Source organism: Coenobita brevimanus, chromosome 22, assembly GCF_032717465.1.
Source record: "Coenobita brevimanus isolate Jiangsu-jjx chromosome 22, ASM3271746v2, whole genome shotgun sequence".
Taxonomy (NCBI): domain Eukaryota; kingdom Metazoa; phylum Arthropoda; class Malacostraca; order Decapoda; family Coenobitidae; genus Coenobita; species Coenobita brevimanus.
Window position 1 is genome coordinate 37790758 of NC_136975.1, and position 18791 is coordinate 37809548.

Genomic DNA, 18791 nt, shown 5'->3' on the forward strand with positions numbered 1-18791 from the left:
GAAGTCAGCCAGAATGTCCCAGAACTAGAACTTGACTCTCCCAAAACTGTTCCACTTAAAATACAGGCAATATACGTAAAATCAATCCTAGACAATTTACCAACCAACAAAGCTCCAGGCCCAGATGGAATTCCTCCAATTGTTTTGAAAAAGTGTTCCCCAGAACTTCCCTCTGTTCTACCTAAATTATTCAGACTATGCATACGTACCGTACTTCTTCATTCTCTAATTCATGGAAAGAAGCCAATATCCACCCAATTCCAAAGAAAGGAAGTTTCTCTGACCCCTCTGATTACAGACCAATAGCTGTCACATCTTCTCTTGGTAAAGTATTGGAAGTTCTAATTAATAAGCACACAGTTAAACATCTTGAATCCAACAACTTAATTAGTGACAGACAATATGGTTTTCGCCACGAAAGATCCACCATTGACATACTAAATCTCCTGACTCATACCATCCATCAATTGACCTACATGGAAAAACTCATGCAGTAGCCATTGATATTTCTAAAGATTTCGACAGAGTATAGCACCATCCCCTGCTTTCCAAACTCCCTTACTATGGACTTGCGTCTTTTGTTCCTCTGCTTTCCTCATATCTCAGCGTCAGAAAAATAAGAGTAAAAGATGACAATGTATATTACAATTTCCACTCAATTAACTCCGGCATGCCACAGGGATCAGTTCTGGCACCAACTCTGTTCCTTGTTCATATTAATGATCTCTTATCCGTCACTCATATTCCCATCCATTCATATGCAGATGACTCAACACTTCACAGTTCATTCACACTCAAGCACCCATTTACAAAGTCTAATATCTCTAACTCTCAACTCATTACAGCCATCTCCATAAATCAAGACTTATCTACGATCAATGAATGAGGATAAAACGACCTTGTCTCACTTAATGCTAGTAAAACCAAATATATACAAATTACTAATAGACAGACATTGCCAGATTTGTATATTACCTTCAGTGCTACTAATATTCCCATTGCCAATAGTATTGAAATTCTCAGTGTCTCACTTAACAATGCCTGCAGCTGGACCTCTCTTGTCAGATCACTTGCTGTAACTGCCTTAAACAAACTTGGATTACTGTACAGAGTTCGTAACTTCTTCACTGACGAGCAATTAGCTATAATTTATATGAGTCATGTGCGCTCTCAACTTGAATATTCCTCACTCTTGAGGAATGGATGTGGAGAGGTTGCATTAAAACAACTAGACAAAATTCAGAACAAAGCTGTCAAAATTATTAATAACCCTCCCACTATAAATAAACTACCTCCCCTACAAGAAGGAATGTTGCCTCCCTTGCATTATTTTACATATATTTTTATGGCAAATACGCAGACGAAACTGCGTCCATTGTGCCACCTCTCCATGCCTTCCCTCGTGCTTCACGGGCATCTGGTAGCACTCATGACTGGAATGTCACTCAGCCATATTGCAGAACTTCTGTCTATCAGAATTCTTTTATTCCCCGAACTGCATCTCTCTGAAACTAGCTTCCACAGAGTTGTTTCCCCCCAACCTTCAACCTACAGCTATTCAAGTCCAACTGTTACAGATATTTTATGAATGGAGGACACCAGTCATCTGGTGTATGGATTATTTTTTTTTTTATTCATTTGTTTTTCCTTTCTCTGATCTGTTATTTAAAAAAAATATATATATATCGCTGAGCTGGATAATGGGGTATGGGTGTACTGGTGTCAGTGATGTCAAGTTAGTGCTAGCTATAAAAAACTATGAACAATTATGGGAAGGGAACGAAGGTCACTGGTAACTTTACACGACTACACTGCCATCCCAAGCAGTCAGGCAGTCACTTAATCTCAGATGTTTTTGCCCATATGACACATGCACCATAATTTTATTAATTCTTCCGTGAATCATAGCGAATCAAAGGATGGGTTTAGGAAGCTAAAAATCACATTGCTAGGTGCATCTGATGATTCTCTTCACATCTTTAAGAAAAATAAATTGAGTTTAGAACTCTTAAAAATTGTTTCACGGCCAGCCAGGGATGCATGCAAATTTCTGAACCCAAGGCCATTGAAAAGTTAAGCCATTAACCCATACCTATGATTGTTTCTGGCACAATGGATGAAACTTATTCTACATAGTCAAATATGGATTTCGTTTCCCAATTTCCCAAATGTAGGTTAGGTTACGTCTGGTTAATTATTAGGTACAGTTAAATTTGGTTAGGTCAGGTTTAGTTAAACACTGAAGAAACTCCCTTCCGCCACTATGACGACAAATCAAACGAGAGCTGTCACAGCCAAACAGCTAAAAACAATGGGGAAACAGATTTAAAAAGAAATGTTTATTTATGGGTAATGGATTACAGTATTAGTCATAATTAGGGTACACAATTATTGGTTTATGTCATTTTCAGGAGGGGGTCAAGAATTAACGTATTTCATGAATTAGTGAAGGGTTTTGGAATGTAACCCTCGCCAATCTGGAGGCTACCCGTATACAGTACTCTCTCCAAACATATTTGTAATAATGTAAGTGGTGATGACAGTGTTCATCAGTATATATATGGCACTGAGTGGGTAGGTAATTTTCTGAATCATTTCGGCAGTCCAGGAAGTGTTACCTGTGACTTGTAAGCCTACTGTGTCATTACACTTGTACATGTTCACTAATTTCTATATTTTTCAGATTCAGGTACAGTACAGTATTGATTACAGTATTGTACTGTATCATACATTACACAGTACTCTCTCCAAACCCATTTGTATTAATACAGTATAAGTAATGATGACAGTGTTCACCAATATATATAAGGTACCGAGTGGGTAGTTTTTTTAATTATTCAGCAAATCCGGTTGCTTGGCATCGGCCCGGTCCCGTAGATGCCGAATAGTCAGACTTCTACAGCGTAAGGAATACTGCTTAGCTCCTAAGGATGATGGAGACCTCTACACTCACTCTGTTGGTCCCAATGCCTTAAGCTCAGTATACCTCTTTAATCCTTTCAACAGAAGTAAATAATTTTTATTTTACTCCTGCTGTTTGCAAACAATTTTATGAAGCTTATAAGAGATTTATCAAACTGGAGGAATCAGTCTTCATAAACTCCTTCAATACTACAAATTCTTCCAATGATGTATGTAATCATATGTTCATTACCCAGACACAAAATACTAAATTTGTCATTGAAGCACAAGGAATACCTGAAAACACATTTCCAAGTGTTTTATGGAGGAAGAACATAGCTCACAGGCAATCTATATACCTATCAGTCCCTTACTGAATGGAATTAACATACTGATGCTTTGTGGCAGACATATTCTAACACCACTTAGTTCCTTAATCAGTGGATGGAAATCAGCATATCAGTGTTTTATGGCGCAGAGACATATTCTCACAGCTTTTCATCCCCTACTGCAAGAATGACATTAGATTAGCATAACACTTACCATGTAAACCCCCGTCAGGATGTCCACTTCCACTTCCATGCAGCATGCTCCCCAAATGTCATAACTTTCGGGATGTTCCTTAGCAGCTGTCCTGTGTGTGGGAGTCAATTGGAGGAGTGAGATGGAGATAAAAATAAGATGTGAATTTTACCTAGTTCTAGTAAGTGGTAGGTTTAAAGTGTCCATCATCCAGTCACTTGATGTAGTCGTGTACTGCCTACTTCTTCCTTCATGCCTACCATTCTTTTTCTGTGTCTGTCCTTCTCCTTTCCTATTTCTCTCATCCTTCCTGTTACTGTTTATAACTCTTCTTTCCATTTCAGATGGCCTTACACAGTGCGAGAAGCCAAATGGTTTCTTGTAATTCGGGAAACCAGTTACAATGCCAGGTGATAACTACTATATATGGACAAATAACTGGGGTGATGCAGAGCCTTCTATGGTGTCCTTGTTAAGTGGCTGGATGGAAATGTGGCATCCATCCAGGAACCAAACCTCTTAACTAACCTCCATGCCTCACTGTGGCGAGGTAGTGTCAGTTGCATGGGAATATCTGTTCACTGCAGGGGACAGCCCTACAGCTGCAGTTGCTGGGTCTGCTCAATCAGACAGACTGGGGCAGCATAACAACAACAACCTAGTTGCAGTATACAGGATTTGAGTTTCTCCTGTTAAATAAAATAATTTGGAGGTGGCATGAATAAAATACAAACTAAGTCATTTGTGCAAAGTGGTAAAGAGTCATAAATCAATGGCAAATGTAGAAATCTCCACACAGCACCTCTGATGCCTATAATGTTATTTATGATCACATAACATGTTATCGAGGTTATGAGTATGACATGGTAACCAACTGACCAGTATCGCTCACTCAGATCCACATCCTCAGCCATGCATTTCTTTATTAGCTCTTCCCACACTGGATCCTGGCCAGTCTCACTCTTCATCTTTTGTTTCACCTCATCTATGCGCTGCTTCAGGGCTGTGCTGGCCACTCTAACACCCTGAAAATGATAAAAAGCTTTACCACACACACAGGCATCCATTGGTTACCTATTGGACTGAACAGTATTAACAAACAAACAAACATCTGTTGAACATCTGAAAGATGAATATTGAATAGATTACATTTAACAGGAAATGGCTTTAAGGCAGCATCAACACTGGGCCAAAAGTGGCTATCAGGCATGCAGTTTTTGCAAGCCAAAACAGCTAGCAAAGTTGAGTTGTCATCACACGCCTGTATTTTAGCAAGCTGAAATGGCCAGAAGTGTTGTGTGCCTTGGCGCCTTGTGGTAATTTGTAAACAAACCATGCCTCTTGTGAATCTGTTTTTGTCCACCTCACGTACTTCAGTAACTCCAGAGTCAAGAGGCAGTCTGCTAGAGTTTTCATTGCTACAGGATCCATATCAAATACTGGTCAAAATCTGCTTTCCCCTTGTTGTTTGGAAACAAAACAGACAGCCTTCGAGGCTGGTCACCAAAGTGTCCGAAAACTGATTTTGTGGCACAAGAAAAAAATTGAAATGAATAAAACCACAATAATAATATCGTATTTACTTAACAATTTTAGTTATAATTTTACTTAACAATTTTAGTTACAGTTTCCTTCTGTGATAACAGAATATTTTCTCACCAGTTTCAAAATTAATATTAGGCTCATTTGTGTTCTAATCACACCAACAAGCTGTGAGCAAAAATTGTTATCCATTTTGCCTTGCAGGCAAAATCTCTCTCACCGTGGGTCATTTTGGCTAACAGCTCACACAAGCTGCTCGCATGTTAGCCACTTTTGGCCCAGTGTGATGCCGCCTTTGGCAAATATACTGCAGCACAACCAAGAAGCATTCTTTTTATTCCTACACAGTACACTCTAAACTTCAGATCCAAATCAAAGCAGGAAACCAATACAAGTGAAATTTTTGTTTAAAGCACATGAAAATGATAGACACTGCAGTATGAAACTAAGGTTTCTTCTTCTATTTCATAAAAAGCCATCAAAGTACAGTTAAAAAATCAACAAACACTGAATTATTACCCCAGTGGTTGTTTCATGTTATTTCATTTATAAAGGCTCCAACATACTTTCATGCACTGGTCTTGGTCATGTAATGACAGCTTTCCAAGCTGCTCGATTTCTTGCAGCCTCCCTATTGTCTCATATTCCTAAGGTCACACACTCTACAACCTCATTCCAGGTCATTTTTGGTCCACCCCTCTCAACCCTACCTTTAACCTTCACACCTCTCACCCTCTGCACCCAAATGTCATCCTCCATTCTCTCCACATACCTAAACCATCTCAATCTACCCTTTTTCATCACAGCACTAATACATTCAAGTCCCATCCTACCTCTCAACTCTTCATTTCCAAACTTGACCCACCAGGCCTGTCATTCAAGGATGCACTACACATTCATCTGATCATTATCATCTCTGTGCATTTGAGCTGAGTCTATGAATATCCTCTTCCTTTACTGCCCAGGTCTCACTACTGTACAGCACATGGCAGTTGAGGCCTTCCCTGCCAAGCAGGTGCTCATAGATGAAGGAGGATACACTCCAAAACAGGTCCTGAACTTTGATGACATGGGTCAGTTTTGGAAATGTATCCCGGATGACCTACATATGCAAGGAAGAATGGTGTGCGCCAGGCTTTAAGGCTGTCATGGACACTTAAGGTGTTCCTTACCAAGATCAATGACACCATTACCTACATCCAGGACATGTAACTGAGCCTCATGAGGAGTGATGAGGTGACATACGGCATATGGCAACACCTAAGATTGTACAGGAAGGTCCTGGAGACTGGGAAGAAAGCAGCACAGCAGACCACCATCATCAACTTCCCCCTTGTAACAATCACCAGCACCAAGGAAGATGCTAAGCCATCAATGGCATCAACAAGTGAGGTACAAACACACCACCCTACCTCACCTGCCTCCGTCTTGTCTGTACTGCCTTCATCACTGCCTGGCTCATCCTTAAACTCCCCTACTGCCTCACCACAGCACTCCCCACCCGCCACACCATTACGCTTCCCCTCAGCCTCACCATTTCATTCTCCCTTGTCCTCATCCCTTTGCTCTCCCCATCAATCCTCACCTCCTCCTAAGGACCTGGAGTAATAATCCAGGCCCTCTAGCTGTCCCACAATCTTGGAGGGATCCTTAATGATGACTCAGACTGGCCTAGGCCACACTTCAGGTGGATGGCAGACTTGTTTTATGGAATTTTACATTTCATGGTCCTTGGCTCTCTCTCTGTTCCCAATGAACCCATGTTAAATTGACCTCAGTTTGTGATTTCTCAGTATGTGATCTGTTTTCACTTGACATAACTCCAACGGATACCGGGGCATGACTGTATTATACTACCAAATACTAACATCTTCGGCCAAAATCTATTTCATAGTGATGTAAGCAGGTCTTGATCATTCCTAAAAAATGCTGAATGGGAGGAAAGAACTGCTTAAAATGTAATTACAGTATATTCATGTTTTTGTATCCACAACTTAACTACAACACTTTTGTTTGAGAACTCTGTAACAGTTATCACTAATAAAGAGCAGTATCATACAATGTTAAAAAGCTCTTTAATGATATATGCACTCACAGCACCTATGAAACCTTGGTCCCTAACGTTCTGTTGCTACCATAAGCAAAACTTAGATAAAAAAAAAAAACTCTTACCAACAATCCCTCTACTTACATGTGCACACAAGTCAGTACCAAAGGATCCCCCAGTGACCATGGAATTGGCACCAATCATGGTATTCGTGGCCTTGACCACAACTCTGCTCAGCGGCACACCTAACACATATGCTGCCACCTGTGCTACCTGCAGAATCCATATGATATTATGATACAGTTGTATACAGTAAACACCAAGACAGTACCAAACAACAGCAATATAAGCATAAGGAGGTACAAAAAATGCTGCTTTCTATCACAGATAAACAGTAAAACCCCTTTAACTTGGACTACTGTACAGTAAACTCTTGCTTTATCAAACCTCAATATGTGAATATCAAATATTAGATTTATTGAATGCCTCTGTTCCCACCAAACTTTTTTTTGCTACACCAACCTAGGGTAGATACATGGGGCATGTCATGCAGCCCTTCTGAACTGCTGGCAACACATGGGGTTTCTCCAGCCAAACTGCGCTAAGCTGGAGATCAGCTGGTGGAAATAAATAGGAGCTGGGGTATTTTGGGTCAATTTCTGGTAGGACTGAGTAGGACCACAGCTGTGGGTGTACTGCATGAAACACAGTCTATGAAACATAGTCTATGTACAGTGTACATGTGTTTCCTACCATTTTTCCTCTAATATGCCTTGAAACTGCCATCTCCTCATCATGAGTGCTGAGTTGTAATAGCAGATTACAACTAGAAGGGTACTCTTTTGAGAGAATCTCTCCGACAAGGACAAAGTAATTTCCAAACCACTCTTCATAATGGGTTGTTTTCTCATCACTGATTAGGGTTTCACAAAAAATGTTTTCCCGATCCAGAATCTATAATATAATCAGGATCAGTCCAAAAAATTAATTGATTATTTCCTGGACATGATTTATCTACCCACCAAATTTGGTCCAAATCTCTCTTCTAGTTTTTGAGTAATCCTGCTAACAGATAAACAAACTAACAAACTAACAAACAAACAAACAGGGGTGAAAACATACTCTCCTTGTCAGAGAGAATAATTGTATCCCGATAATTGACATATGGGAAACACTGCAAAAAGAAACACTGTTTATCTTTATACATGGAATCAGGAAAGGAGGAGGAGGAGGAGGAGGAGGAAGAGGAGGAGGAGGAAGAGGAGGAGGAGGAGGAGGAGGAAGAGGAGGAGGAGGAAGAGGAGGAGGAGGAGGAGGAGGAGGAGGAGGAGGAGGAGGAGGAGGAGGAGGAGGAGAGAGAGAGAGAGAAACTACAGTTACTCTTTTGGCAGCTGCATAAAGGCCAAAATTGCCTTCACCCTCTTATCACTTGCTGATAAGAGGGTGAAGGATGTAATTTTCTTCTGTGTTTTCTCCATTACTGAATTTCCTCAATGTTTTCTTTTATAAAATTTGAATGTGACAAGAAAATGAACATGAAAAGGGACAGAAGTAACAGGAGAAGGAACAGGAAGAAAGTCATGGTTTGTAAATTAGCTTTTATAATGGAAAAACATATCCCTGCATTTTTTTTTTTTTTTTATGTATCTGACTCTGGGCATAGGCTTCAAGCAGTCTACCAACACAGGACTACTGTAGTTTGTACATAGTGCTGGTTTGTAAGGAACCCTGAGTTTAACAAATGAATGCATGAACTGGTTACTGTACAAACACATATGCATGGCACTTTCAGAAAAAAACTGATCCTTTAAACACTCACTGTATTTGGTATAAACTTTTCCAGTTTCATTTTATGCCCTTTGTTGGTAGACTGCTTGACATATTTGTGAGCTTGGTGGGGACAGGAATGCACCTCCACTATTTCTTAAGAAACTTGTGAGGAAAACTGCCTCAAAATCCGACAAAATCAACAGTCAAAAACTAGGTATGCATTCCCGTCATTTATCAGGATATTGCTGTACTCGTCATGAGGAAGTGCTATGTCAAAGAATTGAAATACGCTGGAACTGGGCAAAATGCTGGACCAAGTTTATGGAAAATGGATGTAATTTTCATTTACAGAACCAGAATATTATATGCTGATCATTTATTGCCCACCAAATGTCTGAATTCCCACCTGTGGGGGTGGGGGGTGACCCTTAAATTTATCAGACTATTGGATTTATCGACCCAAGCTTCCCCCTCCCCCCATTAGCCTGATACAGAAAGGGTTTACCATATGGAGAAAGGAAGGCTGTCCAAGTTTGAGCAAAGAAATTTTGAACAGCCTCAAAAGGTGTTTTGTTTACCTTAAATTACATTTTAACAATACTGTCTTTTCTAAATCTAAATAGCCACCCAGCACTAGCTTCAAAACCCTCACATTTCATATGCTTTGCCATACATTCAGCAGCAGTTTGAATATCAATGCTTGGAACAGAATGTAACTTCTTCACTGCCGAGCAGTTAGCTATTGGTTACTATAGTCGCGGCTCACAAGTCTGAAGGTTTCATTGTCATGTCCTGGCAACCTACCGATCAACAGTGCATCCCATTTCATGTATAATATGATATGCATAGGAAACAGTTGTCAGTATCATTTGAATGGCCAAATATGCAGGACGTAATGAAGAATACGGTTAATTATAGTCAATTTTGGGTTTCACAGAATAAATGCTGATGCAGACAGATGTTTTGTTAATTCATGAGGTCACTGATTATAATTCATAAAGGGCTTGAACACTGCCCTCTGCAGACTGAAGTAGTACACTCAGCTGATCCACTGTATGTTAATTACAAAATATCTACGTCATATTCTGACATACCATAATACTGTACATGGTGAGAAAATGGAAAATGTGAGTACATTTAAGTACTTAGGTAGTGTGATGAGTAAGGATGGAGGTTTGGAGGGTGAAGTGCTTGAAAGGAAACTGCAGGGAAGAAAGGTTGCTGGTTCCTTGAAAGAAGATAAGAAACAGGGAAGTGAGCATGGAAGTGAAAACGTTACTACATGACAGTATTGTGATACCAACTCTAAAGTATGGAAGTGAAGCTTGGCCATTGCTGGAAGGACACAAGGCAAGAGTGAGAGCAGTGGAAATGAGTTACTTAAGAGGAGCCTATGGAGTCACAGGGAGAGACAGGCTGACAAATGAGTATATAAAGGAGCATTGTGGTGTGGATGTGGATGTGATAGGAAGCGTTAGGAGGAATACACTGAGGTGGTTTGGCCATGTGGAGAGGATGGAGGGTGAAAGACTGACGAAGAGAGTGTATCTGAGTGAGGTGGAGGGGGGAGTGGGAGGGGGAGGCCAAGGATGAGATGGAGGGATGGGGTGGAGAGGTATATGAGAGAGGGGGGGGTGAGTTGGGAGCAGGGCAGTGAAATGGCGGGGGACAGGGCAACATGGAGGTGATTTGTTTGTGGTCACCCCGAAAGGGATTGAGGCATCTGGCAATAGACAGACAGATTGATAGGTTGCCTTGTACCCTTATTTCTTGGATTATTATCCACAACATATATGACATTGCAATACTGTTGGTTATTGCTGATGGTGGATTAACTGACAGCAGATGAATGGCAGGAGAAGGCTGGAAAGCTGAATGTTTGCAGCTGATGTCCGGACTTGCCTCCCCTTTCTCTACCTGCTACACTATGCTCCATACACCCATAATTTTAAGTTTGTTCAAGGAAATAAGTTTAATTTATTGATATTCCTCTAAAATCTTTGCATATTTTTTCCTTAGATTTAAACTTCAACATTAATGAAATCTGATGTGTTGCCTGCTACAAGATTTATTCTTTGAAACTCAAAATCGACAATAATTAACTGTATTCTTCATTACTGCCAGCATATTGGGCCATTCAAATAATATTTACAACTGTTTTCTAAGTGTATCATTTTATACACATCAGATGCACTGTTGACAAGTAGGTTGCCAGGGCTCGGTACTGAAACCTTCAGACTCATGTGCCGGGACTACAGTGGTCCCTCAATTATCTGATGTAACAGAGCCAAAAGCATGTTCGGGTAGTGGTAATATCCAGATAATGAACAATATCCCCCCTACTATACCCAGACCCTACCTATACCTAACTTCCAACCTATATGTAACCTATTTGTCCAGTATCTCTGCTTACTTACACAGTGTCTTCCGATCAATCAGGCATATTTAGACATTAAAAAAAAAAGGAATATCGAAAATCATTTTTAACACCAAGCATATCATGCAAAAAAAAAAAACAATGAAAACCAAAAAGCATCCTAGCTATACACAAGTGTATGTACAGTACCCCTCCTAATTTTGGCAGTTTTCCTGTCATTCTGCCATATTTAGACATCAAAACACACATAAGAATATCTAAAATAATTTTAAACACCAAGAAAAGCATGCAATAAGAAAAACATTGAAAACAAAATAACACCCTACCTATACACTACTGTATGTACAGTTGGGCAAGTAAAAAATCCAAGAAAAAATTGGAATATATGGAGACATCTGGCAGTTCCCTGTAGAAAGCCCACGTACCTTTATGAATGAATAACTCAGAACCTAGAGCCTGTGTCAGGTGGAATGTGATTGGCTGAACTTTTGATTGGTGGTGAAGCAAATATTCTCATCATATTATACGTAAATGAAGGATAATAACTAATAAGTGGTAGGAAACAATTTATAGTGAATGCTACAGTATTTAATGAACGAACGTGGAGTTTACAAAGTAATAAGTGTTAGCCCCACATCATTCAAAATCATGTGACGTCACTACCTGACCACCTTTAAGATGTGAATGCCAGCAATGGTCTCTGGACAAGATAATGAGTTGAAGTGGCAGATTTATTTTCATTTAAAAATTTCATCCAATGATGTATTGTTTTCATACAATAATATTAAATTCATTTGAACAGTTATCCAAATAAAACAGGAATATTATTTATTTGTCATATACAGATTACATGTTATTTTGGGGAGAACATTATTTTACACATGTTATTTTGAGGAGAACACTATTTTATATAAGGAGTGAATATTTTGTCAGAGGAAATAAACTTACTGTAAATTATTATGATTTTGTTCTATGCCTATCGATGATGAGATATACACTCAATCCTCGTAAATTGCGGCAATTTGGGTCTGGACCACTGCGGTGAATTACAAATTCCACGGTTTATAAATAATAACTCATGTGAAAAATGAATTTGGGTCTGGACTTTGGCCAACCATCCCCCACAGCACCCTACCTACACCTATCTAGGCAACATCAAACACAAACATACTAATTTAGAAATATTCAGTGCATGTATTTAATAGAAATAAGCAATGTTAAGGGATCTCACCTTAATTCTATGACGATATTGCTAAAGTGAATGGAGTGGGGTGGTGTTGGGAAGAACTTAGAATCTCTCAGCATGAGGTGGGGGTGCTCCCTCATGCTGTTCTCCCTTCTCCAGCTCCTCTGCCTCCTCAAAGTCTGCCTCAGAGATGACAGATGCTACGTCATCCACATCCTCAGTGTGTTAAGGGTCAGGCTGTGGTTCAGGTTCAGCTTCTGCCCTTACCCGGGCAAAATAATGGGTGATGAGTTCCTGATGTTTCTCATTAGAGTTGCGGCATTAATATGCACACTTGCCACCAGGGACGGGTGGTGATTGGTTGTTGGGTCACGATTTTCAAATCGAATGCCGCGGTTTACGATTCTCCTCGGAAAAGGCCCACTTCGGTGCCTAGATCCGTGATTTTTGTGACAACAGCGATTTAAGGGTGCCACTTAGCCGTGATTTACAAATCCGTGATTTATAAACACGCGATGTACGAGGATTGAGTGTACTAGAGCTGAAACAATATCAACATTAGTGACAAATATATGTTGAGCAAAAACAAACCCTCATAACTGATTACCATGACATCCCTGTATTCATTTTCACCACATTAGAAAACATGTCCTATTGAATGATTGCTATGAATTTTCTTGAAAAAGATAAAAGGAGATAAAACCTTTGTGAGATATATGTTGGAATCAGTGCCATGCTCATCTCAATATTGCACATGGTAAACATCCTGGCAATTGACAGTGAACACCTGTAAGTGATACACAAATGCACTATGCAACATATCAAAGCGATCATATATATCTTAAAGCCCAGCCACACCTTCGGGCAGTGTCCGGCAGGCACGAGTGATAAGCCTGTCATCGAACACTTTGTGGCAACTTTGGCAGGCAAACCAGCAGACAGCCATTGCCTGTAGCAGAGTGAAATCACCAGCCTCTTCCCGGTGGTTTGGCGCTGGATATGGACCAACAACCCTGCCATCCCCCAAAAGTTACCCTAGCTCTTTAACCAGACTGTTTTTCTGCACTCTCCTTTATTTTCTTTATTTTTTTACAATTGCAACAATTAATAAGCTGTACTGAGCTATTGTTTTTTCTTTTCAACTGTGTTGCACAAGGTGATACCGCACTCAAGCACTGCTGACCACCTACTGACTACTGGCCGACTTTATTGCTTGACCAGGTACTTAGCAGTATGGACGTTACAGTCATGCCCAACAGACTATGTCCGATGAGGGCACAGTCAGCCAGTCACTGTCCGACAGTGTGGATAGGGTTTAACAACTTCAATCTGGGGACTGACTAACATCAAGCAATATAATTATGTATTCAAATGAAGGAACAAGCCCATGACTACCAGTGTTAAATGACACTCGATATCCATTTGATAACTTCTTCATTCCTTTGCCTTCATGACTCTTTCCTACCCACCCCTCTAAACATTGTGGAGGAGGGATCAATGTTAGTTAGGCGCTGCAGATTAAAATTGGATATCTGGTTACCTAGTCCCTGTTTGACATTACAAAACGATGTTGTATGCACCTCATGGATGTGAAAGTAATTAGGTGGAGCTACTGGGAAGAATTTTAAGGTAAGTTTCACAATGTATGAATGTTACTGATAATCTGACTATTGTTGCATTCCTAATGCAATGCATTTATACTGAGATGAACCCCGAAGGCGGGTGCTGTCTGCAGAGATGTGGGCGATACTTAAAGGATTTGGGTGCCCCTTCAGTCCTGAGTCAATCCCTTTTGACTCTTCAACTGTCCCTCCTTTCCTTCTTTTTCCTCTTGTGTTTGATGTCCCTCCTCTCTATTCCCTTCTCCCCTACATTACAAGGTCTTTCTGGCCTAGTGCAGTCTTCTCTCTTCCTACTTCAATATCTCTATCTATCTATTGCCAGACGCCTCAATCCCATTTGGGGTGGCCACAAACAAATCACCTCCAAGTCGCCTTGTCCCCCGCCATTTCACTGCCCTGCTCCCAACTCACACCCCCCTCTTTCATATACCTCTCCACCCCATCCCTCCATCTCATCCTTGGCCTCCCCCTCCCTCTTCCCCCCTCCACCTCACTCACATACACTCTGTTCGTCACTCTTTCACCCTCCATCCTCTCCACATGGCCAAACCACCTCAGTGTGTTCCTCATAACGCTTCCTATCACATCCACATCCACATCACAACGCTCCTTTATATCCTCATTCGTCAGCCTGTCTCTCCACGTGACTCCATAGGCTCCTCTTAAATAACTCATTTCCACTGCTCTCACTCTTGACTTGTGTCCTTCCAACAACGTCCAAGCTTCACTTCCGTACGTTACAGGTTAGAGTTGGTATCACAATACTGTCATGTAGTAACTTTTTCACTTCCATGCTCATTTCCCTGTTTCTTATCACTGCTCTCAAAGAACCAGCAACCTTTCTTCCCTGCTGTACCCTTTCAAGCACTTCACCCTCCAAACCTCCATCCTTACTCATCACACTACCCAAGTACTTAAATGTACTCACATTTTCCAATTCCTCACCATCCAACCATGCTGTACATTCACTGACTTCACCTCTCTCAAAGACCATCACTTTACTCTTCCCTACATTCACCTTTAGATTCCGTTTCTTACACACTCTCCCAAACTCATCCACCAAGCTTGCAGCTCCCCTTCGTCTTCACTCAACAACACAATATCATCTGCAAACAACAGTACAGGGAGTTTCCAAACACTATCCTCTCTCACCAGGGCCACTCCAACATCCACTACCCTACCTTGTACCTCTTTTATTACCTCATCCATGTACAGATTGAACAACCATGGAGACATGACACATCCCTGTTTCAACCCAACTTTCAAAGAGAAAAATTCACTTAGTTCACCATCCACACCCACTGCAGCCTTCACACCATCATACATACTCTTCACAGCATTCAACAACTTCCCATCTACTCCATATATTCTTAACACTTTCCACAATCCTTGTCTATCCACCCTGTCATATGCTTTCTCCAAATCCATGAAAGCCGCATACAACTTCTTTCCTTTCTCTAGAAACTTTTCCACTAAAGATCTAAGGATGAATATCTGATCTACACAACCTCTTCCCTTCCTAAAGCCTCCCTGTTCTTCTCCAACTAATTTCTCTGTTCTTTCTCTAACTCTGTCAAAAAGTATCCTACCATACACTTTTCCTATTATACTAAGAAGACAAATGCCCCTATGATTACCACACACTTCTTTTTCCCCTTTTCCCTTGTACAAGGGAATAATTATACCTGACTTCCAATCCTCCGGGACTCTACCTTCCTCCCAGGCCAATCTGCACATCTTCCACATCCATTCTACTACACTCTCTCCCCCATGCTTCAGCATTTCACCACACACACCATCAATTCCTGGGGCTTTCCCCGATTTAACTTTCTCCATTGCTTCCACAACTTCTATCCTACTGATTTCTTCCTGTCTTCTCACCTCCCTCCTTCTCCCAGCCATTCCCCAGCCACTTATACTTGCATTCCTTCCATCCTCTATGTTCAACAATTCCTTAAAGTGTTCTCTCCATCTTCTCACTTTTTCTCCCTTCTCCACTAGTAATCTACCATTTTTATCTTTCACTCCCCTGCTAACTTCACTTCCACCCTGTCTTACTCTTTTCACCTCTTTCCAGAAAATTTTCTTACAGTCCCTCCACTTTACACTCAAATTCCTTCCAAATTCCTCATCCGCTGTCTTCTTACTCTCTCTTACTAATCTTTTCACCTCTCTCTTTCTTTCTACATACTGTATAACCCTCTCTTCCACCTCTCAACTTCTTCCACGCCCCTATATCTCATCCATTCATTGTATGCTTCCTTCTTTTGTGCCACAGCCTGTCTCACCTCTTCAGTCCACCACGCTGTTCCTTGCACCCCCCTCCGTCTTCTCTTCCTTCCACACATCACATCACATGCTGCACATATTTCTTCTGTAAATATCCTACACACACCTTCCACGTCTCCCATCTGCTCCAATTCATATTTGCCCAATCGTTCCTCCACTTCTCTCTTATACTCTACCCTTGTCTCATCCTCCTGTAACCTTTCCAATCTCCTTGCAACTACTCCTTCCTCTTGTCTTTCCCTTCTTCTATTCCTCCATCTTACTTGAATTCTAATTCTGGCCACCACCAAGTAGTGGTCAGAATATACTATATTGATATGAAATATGAAAAGTAATAAAGCAACAAATAGTTAAGTATTAATTTACTGCCAAGGCATTTTAATAGATATCACATGTCAGAGGCATAATAACCCTAGAAATTAATGAAATATAAAATCAATATTAGATTCTTTCAGAAAGCATTGCCGGTTCTCGTCATTAGAGGTCAGCATCAATTAGTTTGATTCGCCAGGCTTTGTTTCAGCAGCTTCAAGGATCATGAATAAATGATATTAACAACTGACATGCTGCTCTTCAGTGCTATGTTGCTAGTTTTGTTTTACAGACTGCTAATGCTTATTACTCTATTATATTCCATGTTTGTACTGTACATTAAATAATGTAGTATTCTCTATAAATTGTTTCTTACCTCTTATTAGTTATTAACCTTCATTTGCATATAATACGATGAGACTGTTTGGTTCACACCAATCAAAAATTCAGCCAATCACATTCCACCAGACACAGGCTCTAGGTTCTGAGGATTCATTCATAAAGATGTGTGGACTTACAACAGGGAACTGCCAGATGTCTCCATATACTCCAATATCTTTCTCGAACTTCCAACTTGCCCAACTATACAATATCCCTCCTAATTTTGGCAATGTCTTCTGGTCATTCTGCCATATTTAGACATCAAAACACACATAAGAATATCCAAAATAATTTTAGACACCATGGAAACCATGAAAAAAAAAAAAAACCCTATCTATACACTACTATATACGTACACTGGGTCACAAAGGTATCAGTGCACAGGGGGTCCAATGCCTATCGAAAACATTCGAAAAACTGCTGTACATTACCAACAACTCATTATGTATTAACAATGTCTGTTTATGTATACATAACATTTGCAATATGTTTGCATGAAGACATTGCTAGTTGGTGATATAATGACACCTCCCAACATCAGGGCTACAAGCGTATGGTAGGCTGGACACTAATATTTTACTGATTTTCGTTGTGTTCCCAAATGTTTCACGCATATCGTGCACTGATACTTTTATGACCCATTGTACAGTACCCCTCCTAATTTTGGCAGTTTGCAGCTCAAACTGCCATATTTAGACATCAAAACACACAGGAATATCCAAGGTAATCCCAAGCACCAAGAAAACCATGCAAAAAAAATTTAAAAAGCAAAATAAAACAAAAAACTACCTATATGTAGAGTACCCTTCTAAATTCTGGCAGTTTTCCAGTCATTCTGCCATACTGAGACATCAAAACAAAGATAGGAATATCCATATTAATACTAAACACCAAGAAAACAATGCATAAACTACAAAAATCCACAAGAAACCTGAAGACTGTTGGAAAATCAGTTATCATTGAGTGATGGCTGCTACTGGGGCACACACAAAAAAAAAAGAAGAAAAAATGCCACCAGAAATCGGTTATACTGGTATAAATGGTATACCATCGTCTTTGCTGGTGTTTATACTATAAGCTAATAAAAACAGAAAACTGATGAGCAAAATAACAAAACTCCAGTGGGAATAAATGTTGTTGCACCATCCTAGTGCAAAATTTTGCCCATACCTTGCAAGGGTTAAGCATGTCTTGATGTGGAATTTCATGAGCTTTCTTGTGGATTTTGCGGAACTTTGATATGACCAATAATATCTGAATAAATCAAAAAATTCAAAAAGTCACGGGTCAGTGCTTTCAGAGTGGAGGGGAGGGACGGAGTGAGTGAGGGGGGAGCCGGGAGGCCTGGCTAACAAGGTGGGAAGTATGGGAGGGTATGGAGGAGGGACAGGAGGGGGGGAGAAGCGAGGCCATGGGCAGGATTTTCACCCTTCTGTTACAAGGTGGATAGGCACTTTTACCATACATTCACTTGTGGCTTGTGGTCTGCATTACACATGTGGTGGCCATTCTGAAACATAACTTCCGGTGATCGGGCAACTTTGGACGTTCAGTAGACAGGCGGATGGCCGTTGTCACCGAACATGTACTCGTGGATTGTGGTCTGTGTTCGACATGCGGTGGTAGTTGGGAAAGGCTTATCCCAGTGGTCATACGACTTTGTACATTCGGTGGGGATTCATACGGATGTTCTGACACTGCTTGTGGGTTACAGTTGGTATTACTCAGGTGCTGGAGGTTCGTCGGGAGTGATCAAACCAGTGCGTGACTTTGACCATTCAGTACAGGGGCGGATGGACATTTTAGCTCTGGTTGTAGGTTATGGCCTATTTCCAGCTCATG

General features: G+C 40.6%; 1 protein-coding gene across 1 annotated transcript in view; it reads right to left on the reverse strand.

Moving 5' to 3' along the window:
• Positions 1-18791, reverse strand: part of LOC145392518 (uncharacterized) — a 303717-nt gene that overhangs the window by 11453 nt on the left and 273473 nt on the right. The window contains exons 20-22 of the mRNA XM_080266913.1: positions 7157-7285; positions 4303-4448; positions 3445-3535 (exon numbers count right to left, since the gene is read on the reverse strand). Coding sequence (XP_080123039.1) covers positions 3445-3535; positions 4303-4448; positions 7157-7285 — 366 coding nt within the window. The remainder of the gene's footprint in view (positions 1-3444; positions 3536-4302; positions 4449-7156; positions 7286-18791) is intronic.